This window comes from Pholis gunnellus (genome assembly GCF_910591455.1).
Source record: "Pholis gunnellus genome assembly, chromosome: 10".
Lineage (NCBI taxonomy): Eukaryota > Metazoa > Chordata > Actinopteri > Perciformes > Pholidae > Pholis > Pholis gunnellus.
Window position 1 is genome coordinate 18,019,755 of NC_136537.1, and position 19,791 is coordinate 18,039,545.

A 19,791-nucleotide genomic window follows, 5' to 3' on the forward strand; every position below is an offset into this window, starting at 1 on the left:
GTCAAGGGTACTCAAATGGTACATAAAATCTTCATCTATATTTCCATGATGGGTTTTCTGCGGTGGATGAAGGATGATCAGGTCCAGAGAAAGGCCCGATGGGTCAATCGGAGGGGGAATGGCTTTGTCTATGCCCCAGGACGTCAAATGTTAAATGGTGTGGCTGTCCATGCCTCAGTTCCTTCCCATCTGCCTTTCCCTTTGGCTGTTGATATATATCCTTATCTATGAGTAGCAGGTGATAGATTTCAAGCAGCACGTCTCTACAGAGCTCTGCTCTCATCTACTCTATTGATATCTCACATCTACTAAGCGATCCAAGCTGGCAAGGGGCACCAACACCCTCTGGGTCTCTTCGCCCCAAATCATGTTAGCTCCACTTCCTGGAGGATCGCCTCTAGGGTTGCCCCGATGAGCAACATCTATCAACACCCTGAAGTGGAAGCTAGGAACTTGTGGAGTAAAGGGCTTTAGCCATCAACTCAGAGACACCCTACAGCAACAGTCCCTATCTGATAAGTGACACAAGCTTGAACATGTGTGTGTGTGTGAAACAGTACAGGAGAACAACTGCTGTAGGTTGAGAGACAACAAGAGAGAGATAAAGCGATGGGTACAACATATGTGTGAGCAAATTAATTGCTAAGGGAATTACGATCACTATCACTTCCTGTGATGTTATTGAAGACACAAAACAGTGATTTTACCCCAGATCAGGGGAAAGATAAGAAAATAGCTGACAGGCTGAACATTTTATATCCGTCTACATCGGGGTGATGTGGATAACAAATATAGGAGTAATATGTATAAGTATTAAAAGATCATTTATGTCACAAATGAGGTTGGGGGAACAAGGGGAAATTCTTTATCTTTGCCATCATCTCCTTCCCTTTGGTCTTTTCATTTGCCTCTTTGCAAATTCATCCCCTTTGTTCTTTACAAATTTCATGAGAGAAAATAGGTAATTTAATCTTCATTAAAGTTACAGGGGGCCTACTCTCTGGCCTGACCAGTTGAATTAACTGCCAGGCTTCGGGGGATTAGACAGTTGGGCTGAAATTCCGTAACCCTGACAAGCATTATATCACCGCATCTCTATTTTTTAATGGGCATGAGATGATCCCTCCCTGTTCAATGTCAAATAAGTCCTTAAGAGGCTTACTATATAGAACACAGGAGGGAACTTTTGATGGACTGACCTGTGAAGGTGAAGCAGAAGAGTGCGGCAGAGATATAAAGGAGAGAGGCTCTGGTTTGAGATTGTAATGACGTTGAAAAGGCAGTAAAAAAATAAGATTGGCTTGGTTCTGTTTGAAATCTGATTGATGTGTCTTTTGGGATGCCCCCCAGTATGAAAGACCTACTGAGTCTGTGGCTTTCATCCCTGACCGAAAATCGATGAGCCAGGATGTATGAGACGCTCCTGTTCTCTACCTACCAATCTCCTGCAAGATACCCAGGTAACTGTGTCATGAAGAAGGGAATAGGAGACAGATAAGGGGTAGGCTAACGCACATTGTTTTTTTTTTTTTTTATCGCTATCAACTTAAACATAAAGAACACTGTCTGCAAAAAAAAAAAAGAGTAATGTACAGGGTTAAATCAACCGGATTTAACGACACAAACTATATTTTATCTTCCTGAAATGAGACTGAACCAACAACAGAAATGTGCTTCTCTGGTCTCCATCAATCCATCCAGCTTCTGTGTGTTGGATTAGGACTGGCTGGTGTAATTGCATAACACATGAGTATGGCCTCCCGGGTTAGGTTTTCCATCTTACACAAAGTGGAGACAAGGAAATAGGAAATGCTTCTGGAATTGGGTGTAATTGTGACTGGCAGCGCCTAGAATTGTGTTCAGCCTGACACTTGAGGTACTCTGCTGGAGTATAGTTTAGCCTGAAGGACGACAAAAACCTACATGCCGGGCTTAAATGAACTTCTTCGACGTAAGCGAAGATTCTTCTGCGACTCTGAGAGACTCTCTCTTGTACACGCTGCTCGTTTGAAGATGACAGGAGGTTAATCAAGCTTTAAAGCATGAGATTACAACAGACATGACAAGCAGGAGTGAAGAGATTTGGCACACTGGCTGATACAACTGCTCAGAGAACCTCCTTCACCAGTAAATTCAGAAACTGAAATGTCATCAGTCCTAGAGTGAAAGCAAATATTTTCACAACAGAAGTATGGAAACATTAATGTTGCTTCACTGACCCTAACATTATACCATCATTCTTTAAATACTGACTAAAGCACCGACAGTTGCCACACTGCAGAAAGAAGTAACAACCCAAAGAAAGCTTTCAGCGACTGAGATGTCTTTTGTCACAAAATCATCCGTCACTGGGGAACTTAATTGTTTTTCTTTATAGAGTCCTTTCAAAAATTCCCTCATACTATGTGTTAAAACTTCTATTAGTCCCTTTCCTTTGTTTCTAAATGGAGTTGCTATAGAACATAGGGGGAATTTGTCACATTTCATGAAAGGACACAAACAGAAATCTGTAAGCACAAATTCCCCCCATACTCTATAACAACTGAAGTGACTTCCAGATTCCATTTAGAAAAAAATCCATGGAGCCGGCATGTCAAAAGGATTTACCCCTCTCATCACTTTAGAGTAGAGAATGCGTGCAGCTGTTTATCAAACCACATTTTGAGGTTCATATCAGGGGACCGTGCATAATACATTCTGGGAGCATAGTGATGTTCACTTGGAAAAAAGTGCAGTGAGAAGGGTGCACAATGCCATGCAGGAGAGAGAGCCGTCATAAGGAACACAGTTATTTTGATTGTCTCGTTAAGAATAGGAAAATATAAAATGTCCAATCAAATATAAAGTATATTCATAAACAAAGACAGACAGCATTTAGTTTTACAATTATTTCATGACACATAATGTAGTGCATGCGGAACGGACAAACATTTTTACCGGTACTTATGAGGGTCCAGGTAGCATCCACCCAGCCACATCCAAGCAGGGTGTATCAAACCAGCAAGTTCCTGGTTTGAGTCTCTTCCCATTTGGACACGTCAACAATACATAAACAGATCAAGAAAGATGATCAGGAAGCATCCTGATCAGATGCCCAGAGCACCTCAACTGACTTCTTCAGCACAAAAGAGCTGCACTTTTACTGAGGGCTTTTTTTCTCAGGACGAAACCAGACACTCAGCACAGGAAACCTGCCATTCCTGCCCATGAACTACTTTTTTTGATCACTACCCAGAGTTCATAACCATAGGGGAAGGTTAGAACTTAAATTGGTACATTGCAAGCTTAACTTCATGCTCTGCTCCATTCTTACCACGACTAGGTGGTACCCTCTCCAAGGACGACAAGAAAGCCTGACACTCCAAACTGCCACAGAGCCTCTCTCGACCCTCATGTCATTGAAAAATTGAACATAGCAAGTGCCATCAACCTTGCGACTGACACCTAGGATGTCAACTCTGGACAATAGAGGAAAGCTGTCCAGGAGGTTGGTTCTAGAAATGCTGTTGTGCATAGAGGTGAGCCGATCGATATTTAATTGGTACTCCCGCACCGAGCATACAACCAATAGCTTATTCCAAACAAAGAAGTAATGCTCCACTTTTTTAATTTTTCTAAATTTGAATATAAAATATTCAAATAAAGATATTTGAAAATGGAAATTCTTATTCAATTGTGATAAAACCATAATGATGGCAGAGAACTCGGCCACAGTGAGAAAGAGACAAGGTCTCAGCGAGCGCAATATTACGTCATGTACAAACTATCAGCTGTGTGCTCCAGATCAGACTGGAAACGTAACCACATAAAAGCTGGGTGAGCTCAACTTGCTATCGTGCGACATTTGTTCGATTTAAACAGAAAACACAAGTTTGATTTTGTGATACTTACTGGAAATGACAATAACGCCAGCGGGCGGGCGTCCACAAAAAGTTCAGCTCAAAACGGATCACTGTCCAGTGCTGCCTTGCTCGCAGGCAGTTAGGACACTGTGTCATGTACATCATACGCAAAAATATATTTGATAGTCAAATAGTTCGAATATATGTGTTTTGTTAAAAATGAATATTCAATAATAATTTTTGGTCATTGCAGTGTGGGCAGTGTGTGAGACGAACTGCGCCCGGCCTCCTAATGTGCTGCCAGAGTCCGGAGCTCCCCACCCATCCGCCAGCAAAAGTCCACTAAGTGACGCGAAACACGCCATCGATGACGCCGGAAAATGAGAGGGAAGCCAATCGAAATTCATCTGCACACACTGCGGTGACACAGAGCTGGTTGAAAATCTGCAAAGTTTCACTTTGAAGACAGTTTTCATAGCTGGGTGTCAGCTTGCCAAGGCCCTCTCCTTGGTTTACTTAAAAAATACTTTAAAGATTCCTATTAATTCAATATTAACATGTTTTTCAGAGGTGAAGTTTCTTTTTTTGAGGGTGAAAATTACTTTAATTACTAAAAATATTGGTTAACTAATTCTTCAGCATCCCACTCTATATGCTCTTGACATACACTGTCATCCATGTACACACTAGCATAATGTCAGGTATTTGGACATGCAACCAACACAGATTAAACATATTATAGCGAGAGACACACTTTTTCAACACAGAATCGGGCAATTCGTTTTTAGCCACAGTTGCCTCAAAGAAGGCCCGCACAGCATAGCAAGAAGGACTCAGAATGAGGCATATCTGGGATGCTTTTGGACCTCTCCAACAGAACACTTCCTAAATATTGCCACAAGACAGGAAGTGATATCATGCTTTGACAGCACATGCTAACAGGAAAAGCAAGACAATTGGATGATAACTAGAGCTGCTCTACAAGACAGAAATTATGCCGAATGAATCAAAAATGATTTTCTTCAAGTATTAGTGTTACAAGATTAAACATTTGAGATCAACGCAACACAAGGGCAACTTCAATACTAGTGTACTTTACTGTATTGGATTTTAAAGGTATTCAATGTAAGATGTACATAATGTCACTCAGCAGTACAAGCAGTACTTTAAAGGCTCAGTCCAGAGTTTTCTTCTGTACTGCTGCACACTTTAATAGGATTTTATGCTAAAAAAAAGATGTATTCCTGGATATGAAATATGCTGCATTGTTTAAGTTCAATGTTTTTTCTGTTGGTAGACTTTTGTTAACACTGACTCATAAATGTGATGTGACCTCCACTGGTGTTGACATCTACTCAGCTTATCCTATAAACACAGAACATCATATCGTCTGTGACAGTTGCTATATAATATGTTTATTTTTTCAGTGAGCTGTGTGTGTTAATAAGAACCAGGTTTTGTCTTGGTTTTAATTCAAATTTGTCATCCAGCTAAAGTTTTCCTGGTTTTACATAGAGTAAATCTTCCATATTAAACCTTTTCATGCTTTACTAAGTCAAATTCAGTAACTCAGCACAGGACTCTGCATGTTGTAAACCAGCTCAGCGTGAGTTTTCTGACAGGAAGGATGCGTGAGTGATGCAGCAGGAGGCGGGGTTGGTGCTGGGTCGGCATTTAAACGGTAGATAAATACACACACCTAGGGTTCTGTTACCATAGTTAGCACCCGGCCACCGAGAGGATGGACTGGAAGGGCTTTGATCACCTGTAACAATGTTGGTGATAAAACAAATTTAAATAAAAGAAATTAAAAAGAGAAGAGGGGAAGGATGGAGAAAAGGGAAAAGAGAAAAAAGCATCAGAAGTGACACATCTCAGATATTTGGCAGGAATGAACCACTCACAGAGTAAAAAAAACCTTCAGGTTTGCAAAGACACCTGCACTCACTTTTCGACACAGACATAGAATCCCATTAAAACCAAACATGGACATATGTAATAAAAAAGGTGCAAGCGAAAAATTGAACTAGTTAATGTCTATTGATGAGCAGCATTATGAAAATGATTAACAAAGAACATTAAAATATAATTTTATATATAATTACTTGCACTACATTGCCCAAAATCATGATTTTAAAGTCACAATTGTATTTTGGAATCAGTTACTGTGTTGTATAGACACACACACACACACACACACTTGCACCAATTTTGTCACTGAAGATGAGAGATCAGAGTCACGTGATCGCATACACGATATCACAGTGCATACTAGCATATGTGAATTATGTCAAAATGTGAGTGTTGAAAAATAAAAGAAGAAAGGTATTATTGGCAAAAGAAAAGGTTAAGCGTAAGAGAAAGGGACCCAGTCAAGGTGGAATGGATCTGACCAATATGTCCTGGCCATGTCACCAATCAGGTACCTTTTCACTGCCAAATGCAAATTGAAAAACACTGCTGTTACTGCTAATCATCTTTGTATCGATTTAAATGCACCATATCTTTGTAAACCAACAGAGAATATCTTCTACAAATACTGATTCCGCTATTTATAGCGATTAATGAAAATAAGTAACTTAAACACTTAATCAAAGCAAGTCAATCTGCATTAAATAGACAAAGAGAAAATATGAGTCTATCTGCTGAATCATATGAATTATATTTTGACGCCAAAACATTACCCGATTAACTTTAAAATGAATGCTCATTTGTACAGCTTGATTCGGAGTGTGGCGTCTGTCTACTGCAAAAACCATCCAATCCAGCAATCGGTCTGATTTTCTTTTCACCTCCTTTTTTTTTCCTGCCATGATTGCCAGTGTGGCGATCAGGCAGCACCTGTAGCTCGTCTGCAGAACTCTGACTTGCATATGAATTGACCCTGGCACCCCTACTAGGTGGTACTCCTCTGGGTACGGGCCATTCAACATGGCAGAATGGAATGTGTAAACACCAGGATTACACTAAATCACTCTCAGTCCAACTGCACCCAGCATGACTACATTATAATAAGTGCTTCATGAATGGCAAAGGGACAATAAATCGCTCATGACCTTCACTGGGCCACATGTGAGCGTGTTTCTATGACATCTTCCTGTAAGTGCATAAGTTCCCGTACCTATTTGTGTTTTATGTCAGTCACAAATCCTTGAAAATAATTAAAAGGACACACACACACACACACAGGAATCTGCAGACAGGTGAGACTGACAAAAAATTAGGAATTGGGACATAAATACATTGTTGTTAATGACTTACCATTGCGCGGTGTGCGTTTTCGCCGATCACGGAAGGCTGCTCCGGACTGTAGAGCTTCCATTAGGCTATCCATCACACCAGTTTCATCTCCTTCTGTAAGAGAACAGATAACAGAGGCACAGGTGTTTACAGGACTACATCAACATAACTGTACATGAACGCATTAAACGCAGATACTTCAAGGTGTAATTCTAGGTATTCGGGAGTGGAAGCAATGACTGCCCTCTAATTAAAGGTGCATGAACAATCCCATTACAAGATTGCAAGAGAGAGTTGAGCGTGATATAAACAAGCCTTTTATAGAGCTTATGAGTGAGACAGAGGCCTGTCACTCAGGTCTGTCCTTTTCAGTACACAGCTGGGGAGGAGGAAAAATACACTTAGAGCTTAGCAACTAATACAGGCAGAGGAGCCTCAGGATGAAAGCATCCACTGATGGTCATTGACAGATATTCTTTCTGCGGCTAACACAGGGGAGCTAAGTGCTCTTTACAAAGATTTAGTGTGGAGCCCGCTCAATACTCGGGCGCTCTATCATTGTTCAGTCAATGACACCAGGACCGGCCTTCGAAAAACATTCCCCCGGCCCACCGTTCCAGCTGTCGTGTAGATCCATGAAACTAGAGAATTGGAGTCAGTCAGCATGGCTGAAAGGACGGGTAGGGAGATACCTGAAGTGCTATGGGGCCAACAGCATGACAAGCTGTGGCCACACTGTGCACATGCAGCATACTGCTCAATGGAAACAGGGTTTCAGAAACAAGCTTAGGTTCTATATCTGGGTCATCTATCTTTACGCTCCAATACTAATGAGTCAGAGGGGCACCCCTTTTATCATTCTGGTCCAGAACAGACATTATTTTAAACTAGGATCATTAGGGTGACTTATTGTGGAGCTGTAGACTTGGCCATCAATTCTTTTGCGTAGATGAGTGAACTAGCTCTTCGCCAATGTTTACCATCAGGGTGCAGGAATCTTGTTTCTCTATTGTGCTTACAGCTATGGCTGAGGGCAAAGATTCAAAAAAATAAGTGAAGACAACTGCTACTTTGAGCACACAGCACTTTTCCAGACGCTGGGGTGATCAATCTTTTGTTACTCGTGTGTGCTCAAAGAGACACGACACAAGGGCAAATTGAATTTATGAACAAAACACGTTGACCCGGAATGCTACACGGTAAATTAAAGGAAATGGCGCATATTTCTGCCATTACCAGAGAAAGTCAGCATTGCACATGTTTTCCCCTTCTCATCCAGCAACAAACCACCTAACCTGCAATCATTCAAGCAAGTAAAAGAAGACAGTACAACTAAGAATAGAAACATGTCTTATGCAAATTTAAAAAAAAAAGAACTCTTCACTCGCACTCACACTAATTTTGCTCTCTATCTCATTCCTTCTCTTTCTTCCTCAAGTCCTTCCCAAGGGCTACTTTGAAATCAAAGTATCTGTTCCGGCTGTGTGCTGTGCTTAAAAGCAATTCCGATTAAATCAAGCTTAATTAGACCAGCTTTATCAGAACAAAACCAAAGCCAAGCCAAGTAGTGCTTATCTCGAATTGCAGCACTACACCTCAGATAGCAAGCTCATTGGTTTGAAAGGGGGGGGGGGGGGGCATGGGTTTTGTCTGCTCTGGACCAAAAGAACAATATGGTGAACAACTTGCAGCTACTATAACCGTATCAACTCCCAGGATCTTTAGCTACTTCTTCTTATGTAGGTTAGCAAGGACACACTGTGAGTCTGACAAAAGGTAGAACGTGTTAAGTGGCAGGTAAACATTTATCCACAACCACCTTGGCACAAGAAACTTTTTGACAGCCCCTTCTTCACTGCCTTCTTCATGGAGACCTAGACATCACAGGGGGCACCTGACACTTTGATCAATTTGTCCTACTTCTAGCTTAACTGTAGCGCAATTCATCATTCGTAATGGCTTGTGAGCCCTAGTAGACTGGGGTTCAGCAGGAGGACTGCAGACACAAAGAACCAAAATGACTAAAGTGGGAAACATACTCCCCAGTCACTCCAGAGTGCTCAATTAACTATGTCCTATTGGACCGCAGTTTACTCCTCACAAATGAGCCTTCACACTATGAACTTATTATATAAATGCATTTGTGCGTATATATAACATAGACAAGGTAAGCCCTTAGTTAACAAAGAAATAAAGCTGAATATTATTTGACGACACTTATTCCAGCAATCCTCAGAGCAAACTTTCTTCATCACTTGTTGTAACATTGCCCACTTTAGCAGACATTTCTGCCACGTTCGCGCAATTACTCTTGTCTTATTTTGAGCTGTTAAACCTAGGGCAAATATTCATCCTCTTCTCATTAGCACCAGTGGTAGATTGCATGCAGGGGGAATTACAGAAAAGCTAACCTTTTATGCCCAAAGATCTTTCTCAAGAGGAAAGATCCCCTCTGCTCACAGGAAATTGCTTTCTAAATGGGTTAAGACGGGCTAAGACCCAAGACATTGACAAACCCTTCCAGTGATGAAACACCTTGGTGGGCACCTCAACAGACAGCCTCGGGGTCCTTTAATGATCTTATTAAATCTTGTGAAAGTGTGGAACATGGTTGCGGCTTTTGCACTTTTAGGTACTTTCTTAAACAGTTAAACCTTTAAGAGCAGAAATAAAGCTCTGTGAAACTCTACCTCCCAGAGAGAGGTGGTGTACCTATTCCATATCTCTCCCTTTGATCCCTGCCCACCTCCAGTCCACCATAGCCCCCACTCCTTTACCTGGATATCAGGTGGACCCAGAGGCTGTGCCAATTGCAACAGTGAGCTTTGGGGATTGGCTCACTCTGCAATATTTACAAGCAGAACTATCACATTCTCTAATTAGAAGGGATAACAAGAGCAATGTGCTCTCAGCAGGATTGGCATATAAACTTAACTCTCTAGATCAGTTTTTCTCTAAGAACAAAAAAAGTACCTAAAGTAAAAGTGGAAGAAAGCGGCAGAAATGTATGATTCACCAATCCCAGGAGCAGGACACAAAGTCAAGTGTCAACAGTTGCAAGGGAGGAAAGGGAGGGATAAGAAAAGAATAAGTACAGACATTGTAACATAGTATATAAGAAAGGATGTAGAGGAAAAAATTGGAGAGGAGGCAGAATACAGGGAGAAAGACAGAGCAAAGACGGACGCTAGGGAGAAAAGTGAAGAGTGTTTCTTCGGGTGCCCGTCAGTGCGGTGGAGTGGGTTATTGAGAGAGACTAGTGAAGCGAGGCAAGACACAAGGTCATAAAACACCTTCCTGGCTACTTGACGGCCTGAGCCCTGTGACATTTAATTATTTCTAAAACATACAGTGCCGTATGCAAGCACAGGAACACAGACACTCACCTGTAAACCTGCCTATACATTTTTAGTGATCCGCATGTTGTATATTTGTAAGACTATTGGTTCCACTTAACTAATGTAAATTTATGGGACAGATTTCCCAGATTTCGAGAGATTTTGAGATCAAATACTCATGGGAAATGAGTATTTGACAAACAAAGACAGAGTGGGATGGATAGATAGTTGGAGGGAGGCAGATAGAGAGCACACGCCAACTAATGTCAGCAGGATGACCTATACTCACGGCTGCTCATGGCAAGATCAGTTAGAGGAGACACAGGAATCTAGCCAAGTCTTTCAGAAAACCAATGCCTCATCGAAGCCCTCATACGAGCTCTAAAACCACAGCCAAGGACCAATTAGGAATCAAACAAACAAGCTTAAATTATGCAAAACCTGACATCTTATTTGTTTATGTCTGCCAATTACAATCAGTCATCTACAACAATCAAAATATAGTACAAGTAAAAGAACAGCTGTCGCCTCAAAAACATGACAAAGCCTTTCACTCAATCATCCAAGCAAGAAAACCTTGTATGTATTTGACTGAAATGCTGGACTTTTTTGTTAAACACCAAAAGCATGGCATTCCTATAATTATGCTGCAGTGTCAATGAAGCTTGTTCATAAATTCAATTTGCTATCTGTCGTCTCCTGCATGTTGTGCAGGTTAGAAAAAACACAGTAGGTCGATAGAGAACTCAATTTCTGATGGCTCACATGCAGCCTTCATGATTCATGGGGGAAAAGAGACACATATTTCTTAGAATTCATGAAAGCCTTTGTCTGATACACATGGGTTTCTAATATAATGGCAAATTATGACATCTTTTATGCCCCGAGTGACACTAGCCGCAACAGTGGCATGTTAATTGAAAAGATAAATAACAGTGTAAGCATACAAAATAATGACATTTATCACAGTCACATATTGTAATCAATCACAGCTATATCCTCTGAATTTATATAAGCGTAGTACGCTCCTCCTTAAACAAATTAAAGTGTTTAGGAACATTGGGCATAGGAGATATGTCTATTACCCACTACTATCCACTCTTCCAGTAGCCAATTCCTGAGTCTAATTTGCACTGTAATGAGATCTAATGAGTGCTTAAAGGCCTTGTGCTTGATGAATTGAAACCACTGTGGGAGAAGAACGCAATGAGAGTTTAACCTCACCCAAGTCGCCCTCCACAACTCCAGCAGAGATGATTAGAAAGAAAAGGAAGACTCAAAAGTAGAGGAACGAGTCCTTGCTATTTTTTTTTTTTCGCTTGCTGCAGATTGTTTTTGAACACATTTGAGCCCATCTGTTCCCCCACAGAGAGTCACCTGTGCAATTAACCTGGACCATTAGCCGTGAAACAAAGGCCTTGGTGGAGGGAGGGGAAGGAGGGAGTGGGGGATGCTTTATGGCCAGGTGGAGAGGCAACAACCACACTTTCTTTTAATCTCGTCTCCCTCTCTCTACTCTCACTCGCATTGCACCTGGTTTTGTGTTACTTCCACATCTGAATTCAGGCTCAGCCACCTAGACATACACAACCACCTGCATTTCTCTATCCCCATACTCTTACCGCTCTGCTGTCTACTCTCTTACTGTCTGGCTTTGAGTGGAGTCATCCCCTCCCTTCGCCCTCTTGCCTGCAATCCCAGCAGCTCCTAAGGCCCGGGCAGACAGAGACCGTACTGCCACAGAAAGTACAGAGAACTCAAGTCCCTGAAGGACAGCAGTCATGCACCTGTTAGATGTCTTTCCTTTGTTTTTCCCATCTCCCTACAGTCCAACCATCCAACTCTGACAAAAGCTTTGACACAATGACCCGAGAAACTTTTCAGACAGGCCTTTAATTTGTAGGTGTGCGTGTGCATGTTTACTAGGCTGCTTCAGTGAAACAGAGAGGAGGAAAAAGGGGAACGGAAGGGTAAGATGGCTAATAAAAAAGACAGATTTGCTTGCTGATTCATCTGAATTGTTTTACTGTAACAACTTGATGGGCAAACCCACTCATGTCCTCCCTAACTCAATTAGGGATGCTCCCACAACCCTCCATTCCAGGGGGAATGGCAGTGTAGCTTCTACTTTTCTCTTGATATGAGCCCCTACATGGCGCCAGGGTCAGTAGAGGGAGAGGAAGGGAAAATGTGGAGAAGGCAGAATGTCTTGAAGACAGGAAAGGTGGGTGGGAGGTGAGAGGTATATTGTGTTTCAGATGCATGAAGTAGAGATGAGTGTTGGTTAGGCTGGCCTGGCCACTGCAGGTCTGATCCCATACCCTGAAAGAAAGAGATGTCCTGAATGTGTGAGACTGTGGGAAACGTGGAGAGAAGTTGGATGTCGACAAGGGAGAGATGAAAGTGGATTAGCCGCCGTGGCGATTTGCATTCTGTGGTGGAACGAAAGCCCCTGCGATGCCCCGAATAGCTGGATGCATGAATAAGTAAACAAACAAAAACAAAAATAAACCCTCCATCTGGATGGATGCTGCCAGGCCCCAAGTGAGAAACAGTAGGGAGGGGAGGTTGGGAGATGGGAAGGGGGGGGGAGAGATGCTCGCAATGTAGCAGTCCCCCCACTCTGCTTCCTCGGCTATAATTTACTTCTACTGCCTGCGGGCCCCCCCAGTTACCATATTGCTCTCACCATCTATCCCCTGCTTCTGGCTAGTCTGCCCAGTAACTCCACCATCACACAAGGGAGAGCTCCAACACAGCACGGACAGATGTTTAGTTGACACACTTTCTCTAAGCCACATGAGGTCAACATGTCAGGGGGCCAGCGGGGCCACAAGAGCCTGTCGTCACAGAGGAGTAGACCACTATTGACACTAGATACCTTTTAAATTTAGCTGAACCTGAACTGTATACATTGTCACTGTGGTCTCACACCAGGGGTTAATACGCTGATGATGTCTGCTCACTGTAAAATGATCAAAATGTGTGGTCTTACAGCATTATTTTGTGTTTAACAAAACTGTTTAAAAAAATACGCTCAAATTCACATTTACTCATTGAGTAATTGATAGAGAAATGATCATTTTGGGGGGTGGAGTATTACTTTAATCCTCGAGGTTAGCGATGGACTGCTTAGTGATTGACAATTTCAGTGCTTTTTTTCCACCTGTGAGGTGAGCTGGTTAGATGAAGAGGTACAGGTGACGGCCATTTATATTGCAGTCTGGGTGAACCGCAAACCTTTTACTGTCCAGCTCTGGCGTATGGACCAGATCAGCCCTGATCTATTATAGCCATGCCAACATCACAGGGTCTGATCACAGTATATGGCAAGGCATCAGAACTGTACAGACTTTTGGCATAACTGAATGTCACTTAATGTGTCATTAAAATGGCAGGGATGTCAAAGGGGCTTTGGCATGAGGAAGTATACTGTATATTGAGATCCTATAAAAATGTTGGGTTTCATCCATCCAGAGCAGCTAAGTGTACCCATTTTACATGTGGATAGAGGATGCAAAGTTCTGGAATCTAGATCAAGACAACATCAGAACCAAACAACACGTGGGCTGTTTGCATCGGTGAAAGACGTTGCTGTCTGGGGAAGCTAAATGGGTTTGACAATGGGATTTGATGGTCTTTGTAGTGAAAGTAATTAGGTGTGATTGACTGTAGAGTGACTGGTGAGGTCCAGATCTGGGAGGGGAAATGATCTGACACTTGAACCACCCACAAATTAACGAGATTCAACTGCGCCAGAGCTAAGTTTACCGAGAAGAAGAAGAACATTTATGAAAGCAATGGGATGAGAGAACAGAACATGGCGAGATGAGTATAGTGAGTGAGAGACACAGACGGAGAGGCGCACAGACTGGAGTAAGAGGGCGAAATAACAGGAAAGAGATATCTGATGCATGTCTCACTTCCTTGATGTGACCTTAACTAAATTAAGTTAAAGATAAAAGAGATTAAAAGCTTTAAGGTGCAATTTCCCTCGTGTGCTATCTCTTTCTCTCGATACTAAGAGTGTGCCACAAGATTTAAAATACTAAATAAAAAAATTCAGCTTGAGAAATTACTGCAAGAGGCAGAAAGACAAAATGTGAGAGAGACTATTCCCTGGTGCTACCTTTAATTGCTAATGAACTATGATATTTATCATAGAATATGAAAAGGCTTCCCATGAAGCCAGGCTTGTTTTCCTCATGCTGACACATATTTCTAAAAATGCATTGGAAATGGTACAATCTGGGAGGATGAGTATGTTATTGTTTTACCTTCACATACAACATGGCATTTTGTAGTCAATCAGATGTTTTTAATGCTTGCATGTCATTTGTTTATGAATAATTCTCTTTCCCTGCATGTTTCTATTCATGCCGTTTGCTCTTGGTTGAGATGCAGAGAGCCATATTCTGTGCGGCATCATCGCCTCGGGGCAGATCCCCGAATTCGACCGGAGATGTAGCACAATCTAATATGCTGTTATTTATTAGAATGGGTGTATGACAGCCGATAATCCTGGCGCCCTTGTTCCCATCTTTCAAGGTAATGATGGAATTCACCAATCTATACTCAGGAGTTCCAGAGCATGCCTTGCACATCCTGCTCTCTGGATCGACAGCTCAAATGCAAGGACGAAGAAAAAAAGCAATTTCCTCAGAGTTTGGCATTCCGCTGCTGCAACATCCATATGCAGATGTACTGAGAGATCCTTCATTTTTATAACTCATCAGATACCACAAATATATAACCAGGCATGAAAGCCATCAGTGGCATGACAAAAAAATGACACTTAAGGGAATAAACAGGCAGCAAATTCAGAGGCATTTTGCCATAAATCATCATTACATTCTGGAAAGGTCTGTCCTTGTTTGTTATATTCCGGAGCGAACATGAAGGTCAGCTTTAGCTTCCTAATACCGGCTTCATTTCCCAAGCTAAGCTGAGGAATGGTGAGTCTTCGAAGGAACATTTCTTTTATCTCCATACGTTTCTGACCTTCACGTCGCTGTAAGGCTATCTCCCCTGGTGATATTGTTTGCCATGTCGACTGTGCCGTGGAGACACTATGCAAACTTAGAGAGCTAACCCCGTCCACCTCACTGCGGCCTGTCAGCGCTTGTCTATGATCACCAAGCTGGCATGGCTGCGACGCAGGTATGCACTGGCCTTCCGGCAGCTGTCGGTGTCATACAAAGCCATCAATCCACATTTCTGCCACTGTCATTGCTGACAGGGCTCTGTCGGCCACAGCCAGTCAGACAACTGCATGGAGAAATATGTCAATTTAGTTTAGCATGTCACACTAATAGACACTTGAAATTGGAAGATGTGCTTTAGTAAACAAAAAAAGATAAAAAACATCCATAACTGTCTGACAGGAACACAGGAAAAAAGAAATAACACACTGTGGTGAGGACATGCTAGCTTCATAGAATCAATACAGGCGATCTAAATAAACTCCGTCAGCCTCTACAAACAGTTGAATATTAGTTTGTGTGGATGTGGATCCTAAATGTGTATTACCTAGCAAATGCGACACGTGAATCTTCTTAGATGCACAGTTTAAAGTCCGAATAGGACTGATATGTAAAAAGATACAAACACTGAAACGCAGCCGACACTAACTTACTTTGAATTGTATTTTGTTTGAATTGCTTTTTTGAGAGGAGCCCACTTTTATTTATGTAAACATACCCTAGTTCATCCTCAGCTTGTGAAAGGTTGACAAGGAGGATGCATATATAGAAGCTGCAGGCCCATCATTGTCAACATGCCAACTGCTCTCTGCAGAGAATCATAGAGACATGGAGACCTCATCCCAGCAGGCGTCGCTGAACGTGAAAAACACCGAGACCACTATTACCAGCACAAAAACAAGCTGTTGAAGAGTAAATGGAAGACACAAAACATTTGTGAAATAAATTGAAATGGAAATATAAGACCATTTAAGTTATAATGAACAATACATCATACGCTGCAAGCAGCAGCTTAAATTATTGGACATTTTGTTAAATATCTGTGGCTTTTGTCGCTGTGAGATGTTTAATATAATAAGACCAACGTTTTCTACTAATGGGCTCAGTCATTTTGAAATATAAGTATACATAACCTCCAGCTGCTGTGTGAACAAAGACAACCACATTAAAGATGATAATGATGTGTGTTCAATTGTTATAATAACACCTTGACGGAACCTATTTTTCCACTATAATATTCCCTCAGAGCAACTCGCTGTATGTCTGCATTCTGCTGGTGTCTGCAAGCTGTTGCAAGAATGGATTGAAGCGGCTGAGTGGGCTCTAATTCACCCAGTAAAAACGTATCACTTTGTAGGTAAAATTTTGTCGTAAAAGCAGCATCTGTGGAGCCTCTTAATGTGTTTTTAAGGTGTCAATATTACTGTGTAGGTTTATTTTATTAATTGTTTTTACATAGTTTGTGAAACAAGTTCATTTTCCGATCAAACAATTACATTTTGAGAGTTTATATTAGTTACAAAAATAATTTCCTTTAATAAATAAATCCAGTCGGATTACATTCAATGTGTGTAAATGTGTGTAGTCAGGTAGCAGACAGTTGGTGTACCCATAAAAGGTGTTGTAAAACTCGCAGGCTACAACCAATATGCTCCTAAATTTGATATTCCTCAGGTTGGCAATAACAATGTTTTTCAGAGGTTTATATGGTGAACTGGGCTGTGACTCAAGCAACTACAACTTTTCACATACTGAACGCCATACTGTATAAAGTAGGCCTGAGAACAGTTGACAGTCAACATGTTAAACACAAAGTTCTTCACTATGTCTCTGTGGTACAGTACCTGGGCAAATGGCCTGGACTAGATACAATGTTCAAATAACTTTTTATTTTGTCCTTGTTTGTTTATTTCTATGTGCCTTATGCCAAGCTGCATTGTGCTCAAAGCGGCATGTGCGCTTTCCGGCTCTGTTCAAAGCTTAGTGGATTTGACTGGGGTACACAGTTGACATGTGGGTCCAGACACTTGCCCCAGACGGGGGCACTGACCCCGGTGATGCCAGCCGAGTACGCGACCAGAGGGGCCTGCTACTCCTCACAAATGCCTCAGAGAAACAAAGTCCAGATGCTCTTCCATGCTCCGACTCCTGACACACTCGGCATGAAGCTTGCAACATTGTTATATATGTCGCAGTGACAAAAAAAGAAGACGAAAAATCCCGCTGTGATGAACCACCATTCTAAACCATCTATAAACAGAAGCATTAGTTTGGGTTTATTCTGCAGTGTTCAACAGTTATTCCCAGTGAAGTAAAGCGATTTGGTAAATGTTGAACATCTGGTCAGTTCAAGAGAATATGGAAATCCACTTAGAGCAAATTAAAACAAATGGGGTGAGCGGGTAATGATTTCATAAGCAATTTCCTACATTAGTATTTCTAATACTTCACAGGGAAAACACGTTTAGCGCTGCACTTGTCTCATCTATCAATCATGCTTGTTGAAGAACTACACATATCAATGCACTTACAGAGGGTACAATCTCAAGTTTTATCAACTGGGAATTCTTTTTTAAAATCAGTTTCCTAAAAGCATTTGTCTGTTTTCCCTCCCCCACCCTGGTGCAATCCTGGCAAAAGCTAAATTAATTAAACTCTCATTAAATATGCATTTCGTTGTTAATCATTTGCAAGCGAGGAGGATTAGGCCGCAATTTGTGAAATGACATAAAACCTATCCCTTCTCAAAAATAGCCTCTTTAAATTGCACCAAACACAATAGTATGATCCATCAAAAAAAGTCTCAGCAATAAAATGAGTAAATCAGTAAATCCATTAAAGAGACATTGACCTGTACTTAATTTATATAATACAATGGCCATATGTTTACTCCATCTGTTAATGCTTATGGATTTGTAAACAAACAATGAAACTGTACTACATTCAGGTCAACAATCTTATCTGTCTGTCTGTCTGTCTGTCTGTCTGTCTGTCTGTCTGTCTGTATGAAACCAACGTTAGGATCAGAACTGGAGGTCTATTTCAGCCTTTCAACCTTTAAAATGCTAAACGGATGTGAAAAATGTTTGTACATGATTAATTAATGGGAAGAAGAATTAAAAAAAGCCTCTTTGTGCCGAACACTACCTTATTTTCATCAACCTTCACAGAAAACATGGCTGATGCTCGGCATGAAATATTGATGTGAAAAGACTCCTCAAATAACTAACTCAAAATATCTGAAGCACACATAGAATTTTAGAACAGAAAGGGAGACAAGAGCCAAGACTCTCAAGCCAAGGCTGTCAACTGAGAGGAGTAGAGGAAGAGAAAAGAATGATGTGCAACAAGAAAACACTGAATATCCTGGTATGTGTGTTCCAACCAAACAGCTTAAAAAGAAACTGAGAGAGAACACAAGAGCAGAATACCAAGCTGCTGTAACCTCCAACCTGCTTCTGGCTCAAATTCAGATTTCCATTCACAGCATCCATTTAAAGACCTCCGCATTTGATTGTCCTTTCTCTGATTGCATTAGAGACACGTTAGTACACAGAACGGGAACTATTCAAGGTTTAATGAAAATGTGTAGTCAACGCAGGGAAGGACCTTGACAGTGTGAAAATGTAGCTTGGGTTTAGCAAAGATTTGAATTCAAAAGTGTGCATTTCATGACTGCCAAGGTCATTGTGATCGTGACAGTCCAACAAGCTGGGTGTTGGTGTGGAGGACAATCCCCACTATCTCCAAGGCTGCAGGCAACGTTGCCCATGTCATCCTCATGTTTTATTCATACAAGTCATATTATGGCATTCAGGAACTGTGATCAAAATCTGCTCTGGTAGAAATATTTAATATCATACCTACTTCATCTGGTTAGCCAGCATGAGAGAGAAGGGTAGACAGACTCTCTCCGCTCATCCATGTTGGATTATTAAAAGTGAAGCTTTCAAAGAGGTCACTGCTCAGGGTGAAAAAAAAAAAGGAAGGACAAAAAAAAGCTGTAGCGTGCATCAATTATCTGGGAGAGTTTGTGGCATACGGAAGACTGTCTTGTCACATTTCCCCATGTGGCTGAGCTACAGAGAGGTCCTTGGCTGACGCTGACATTTAGAAGCTGGTGAATTGTGAAAAATCCCAGCCTGTTTGTCAAAAAATTGGACAAAAGACCACACTCACGACTTGCGAAGCCCCTTCAGGCTTGAAATTCCTTCTCAATGTCATTGATATAACTAGACACAGGCATCCAGCTCTGTCGCTCTAATTTTTCATGTCTGAACAACTGCAACTTAGACTGATCAATACATGGTTTACTGGTGTCGCTGGAGGACAATAGAGTAATTCCAGCAGTTAACAACAATAAATACAGCGGGCTGCCTGCAAATAGTC

At 41.5% G+C, this 19,791-nt stretch overlaps 1 protein-coding gene across 1 annotated transcript in view; it reads right to left on the reverse strand.

Annotated features, from left to right (window-relative positions):
- Window positions 1-19,791, reverse strand: part of diaph2 (diaphanous-related formin 2) — a 346,355-nt gene that overhangs the window by 35,275 nt on the left and 291,289 nt on the right. Inside the window, exons 29-30 of the mRNA XM_079167333.1 lie at window positions 7,104-7,196; window positions 5,542-5,607 (exon numbers count right to left, since the gene is read on the reverse strand). Of these exons, the coding sequence (XP_079023459.1) occupies window positions 5,542-5,607; window positions 7,104-7,196 (159 nt within the window). The remainder of the gene's footprint in view (window positions 1-5,541; window positions 5,608-7,103; window positions 7,197-19,791) is intronic.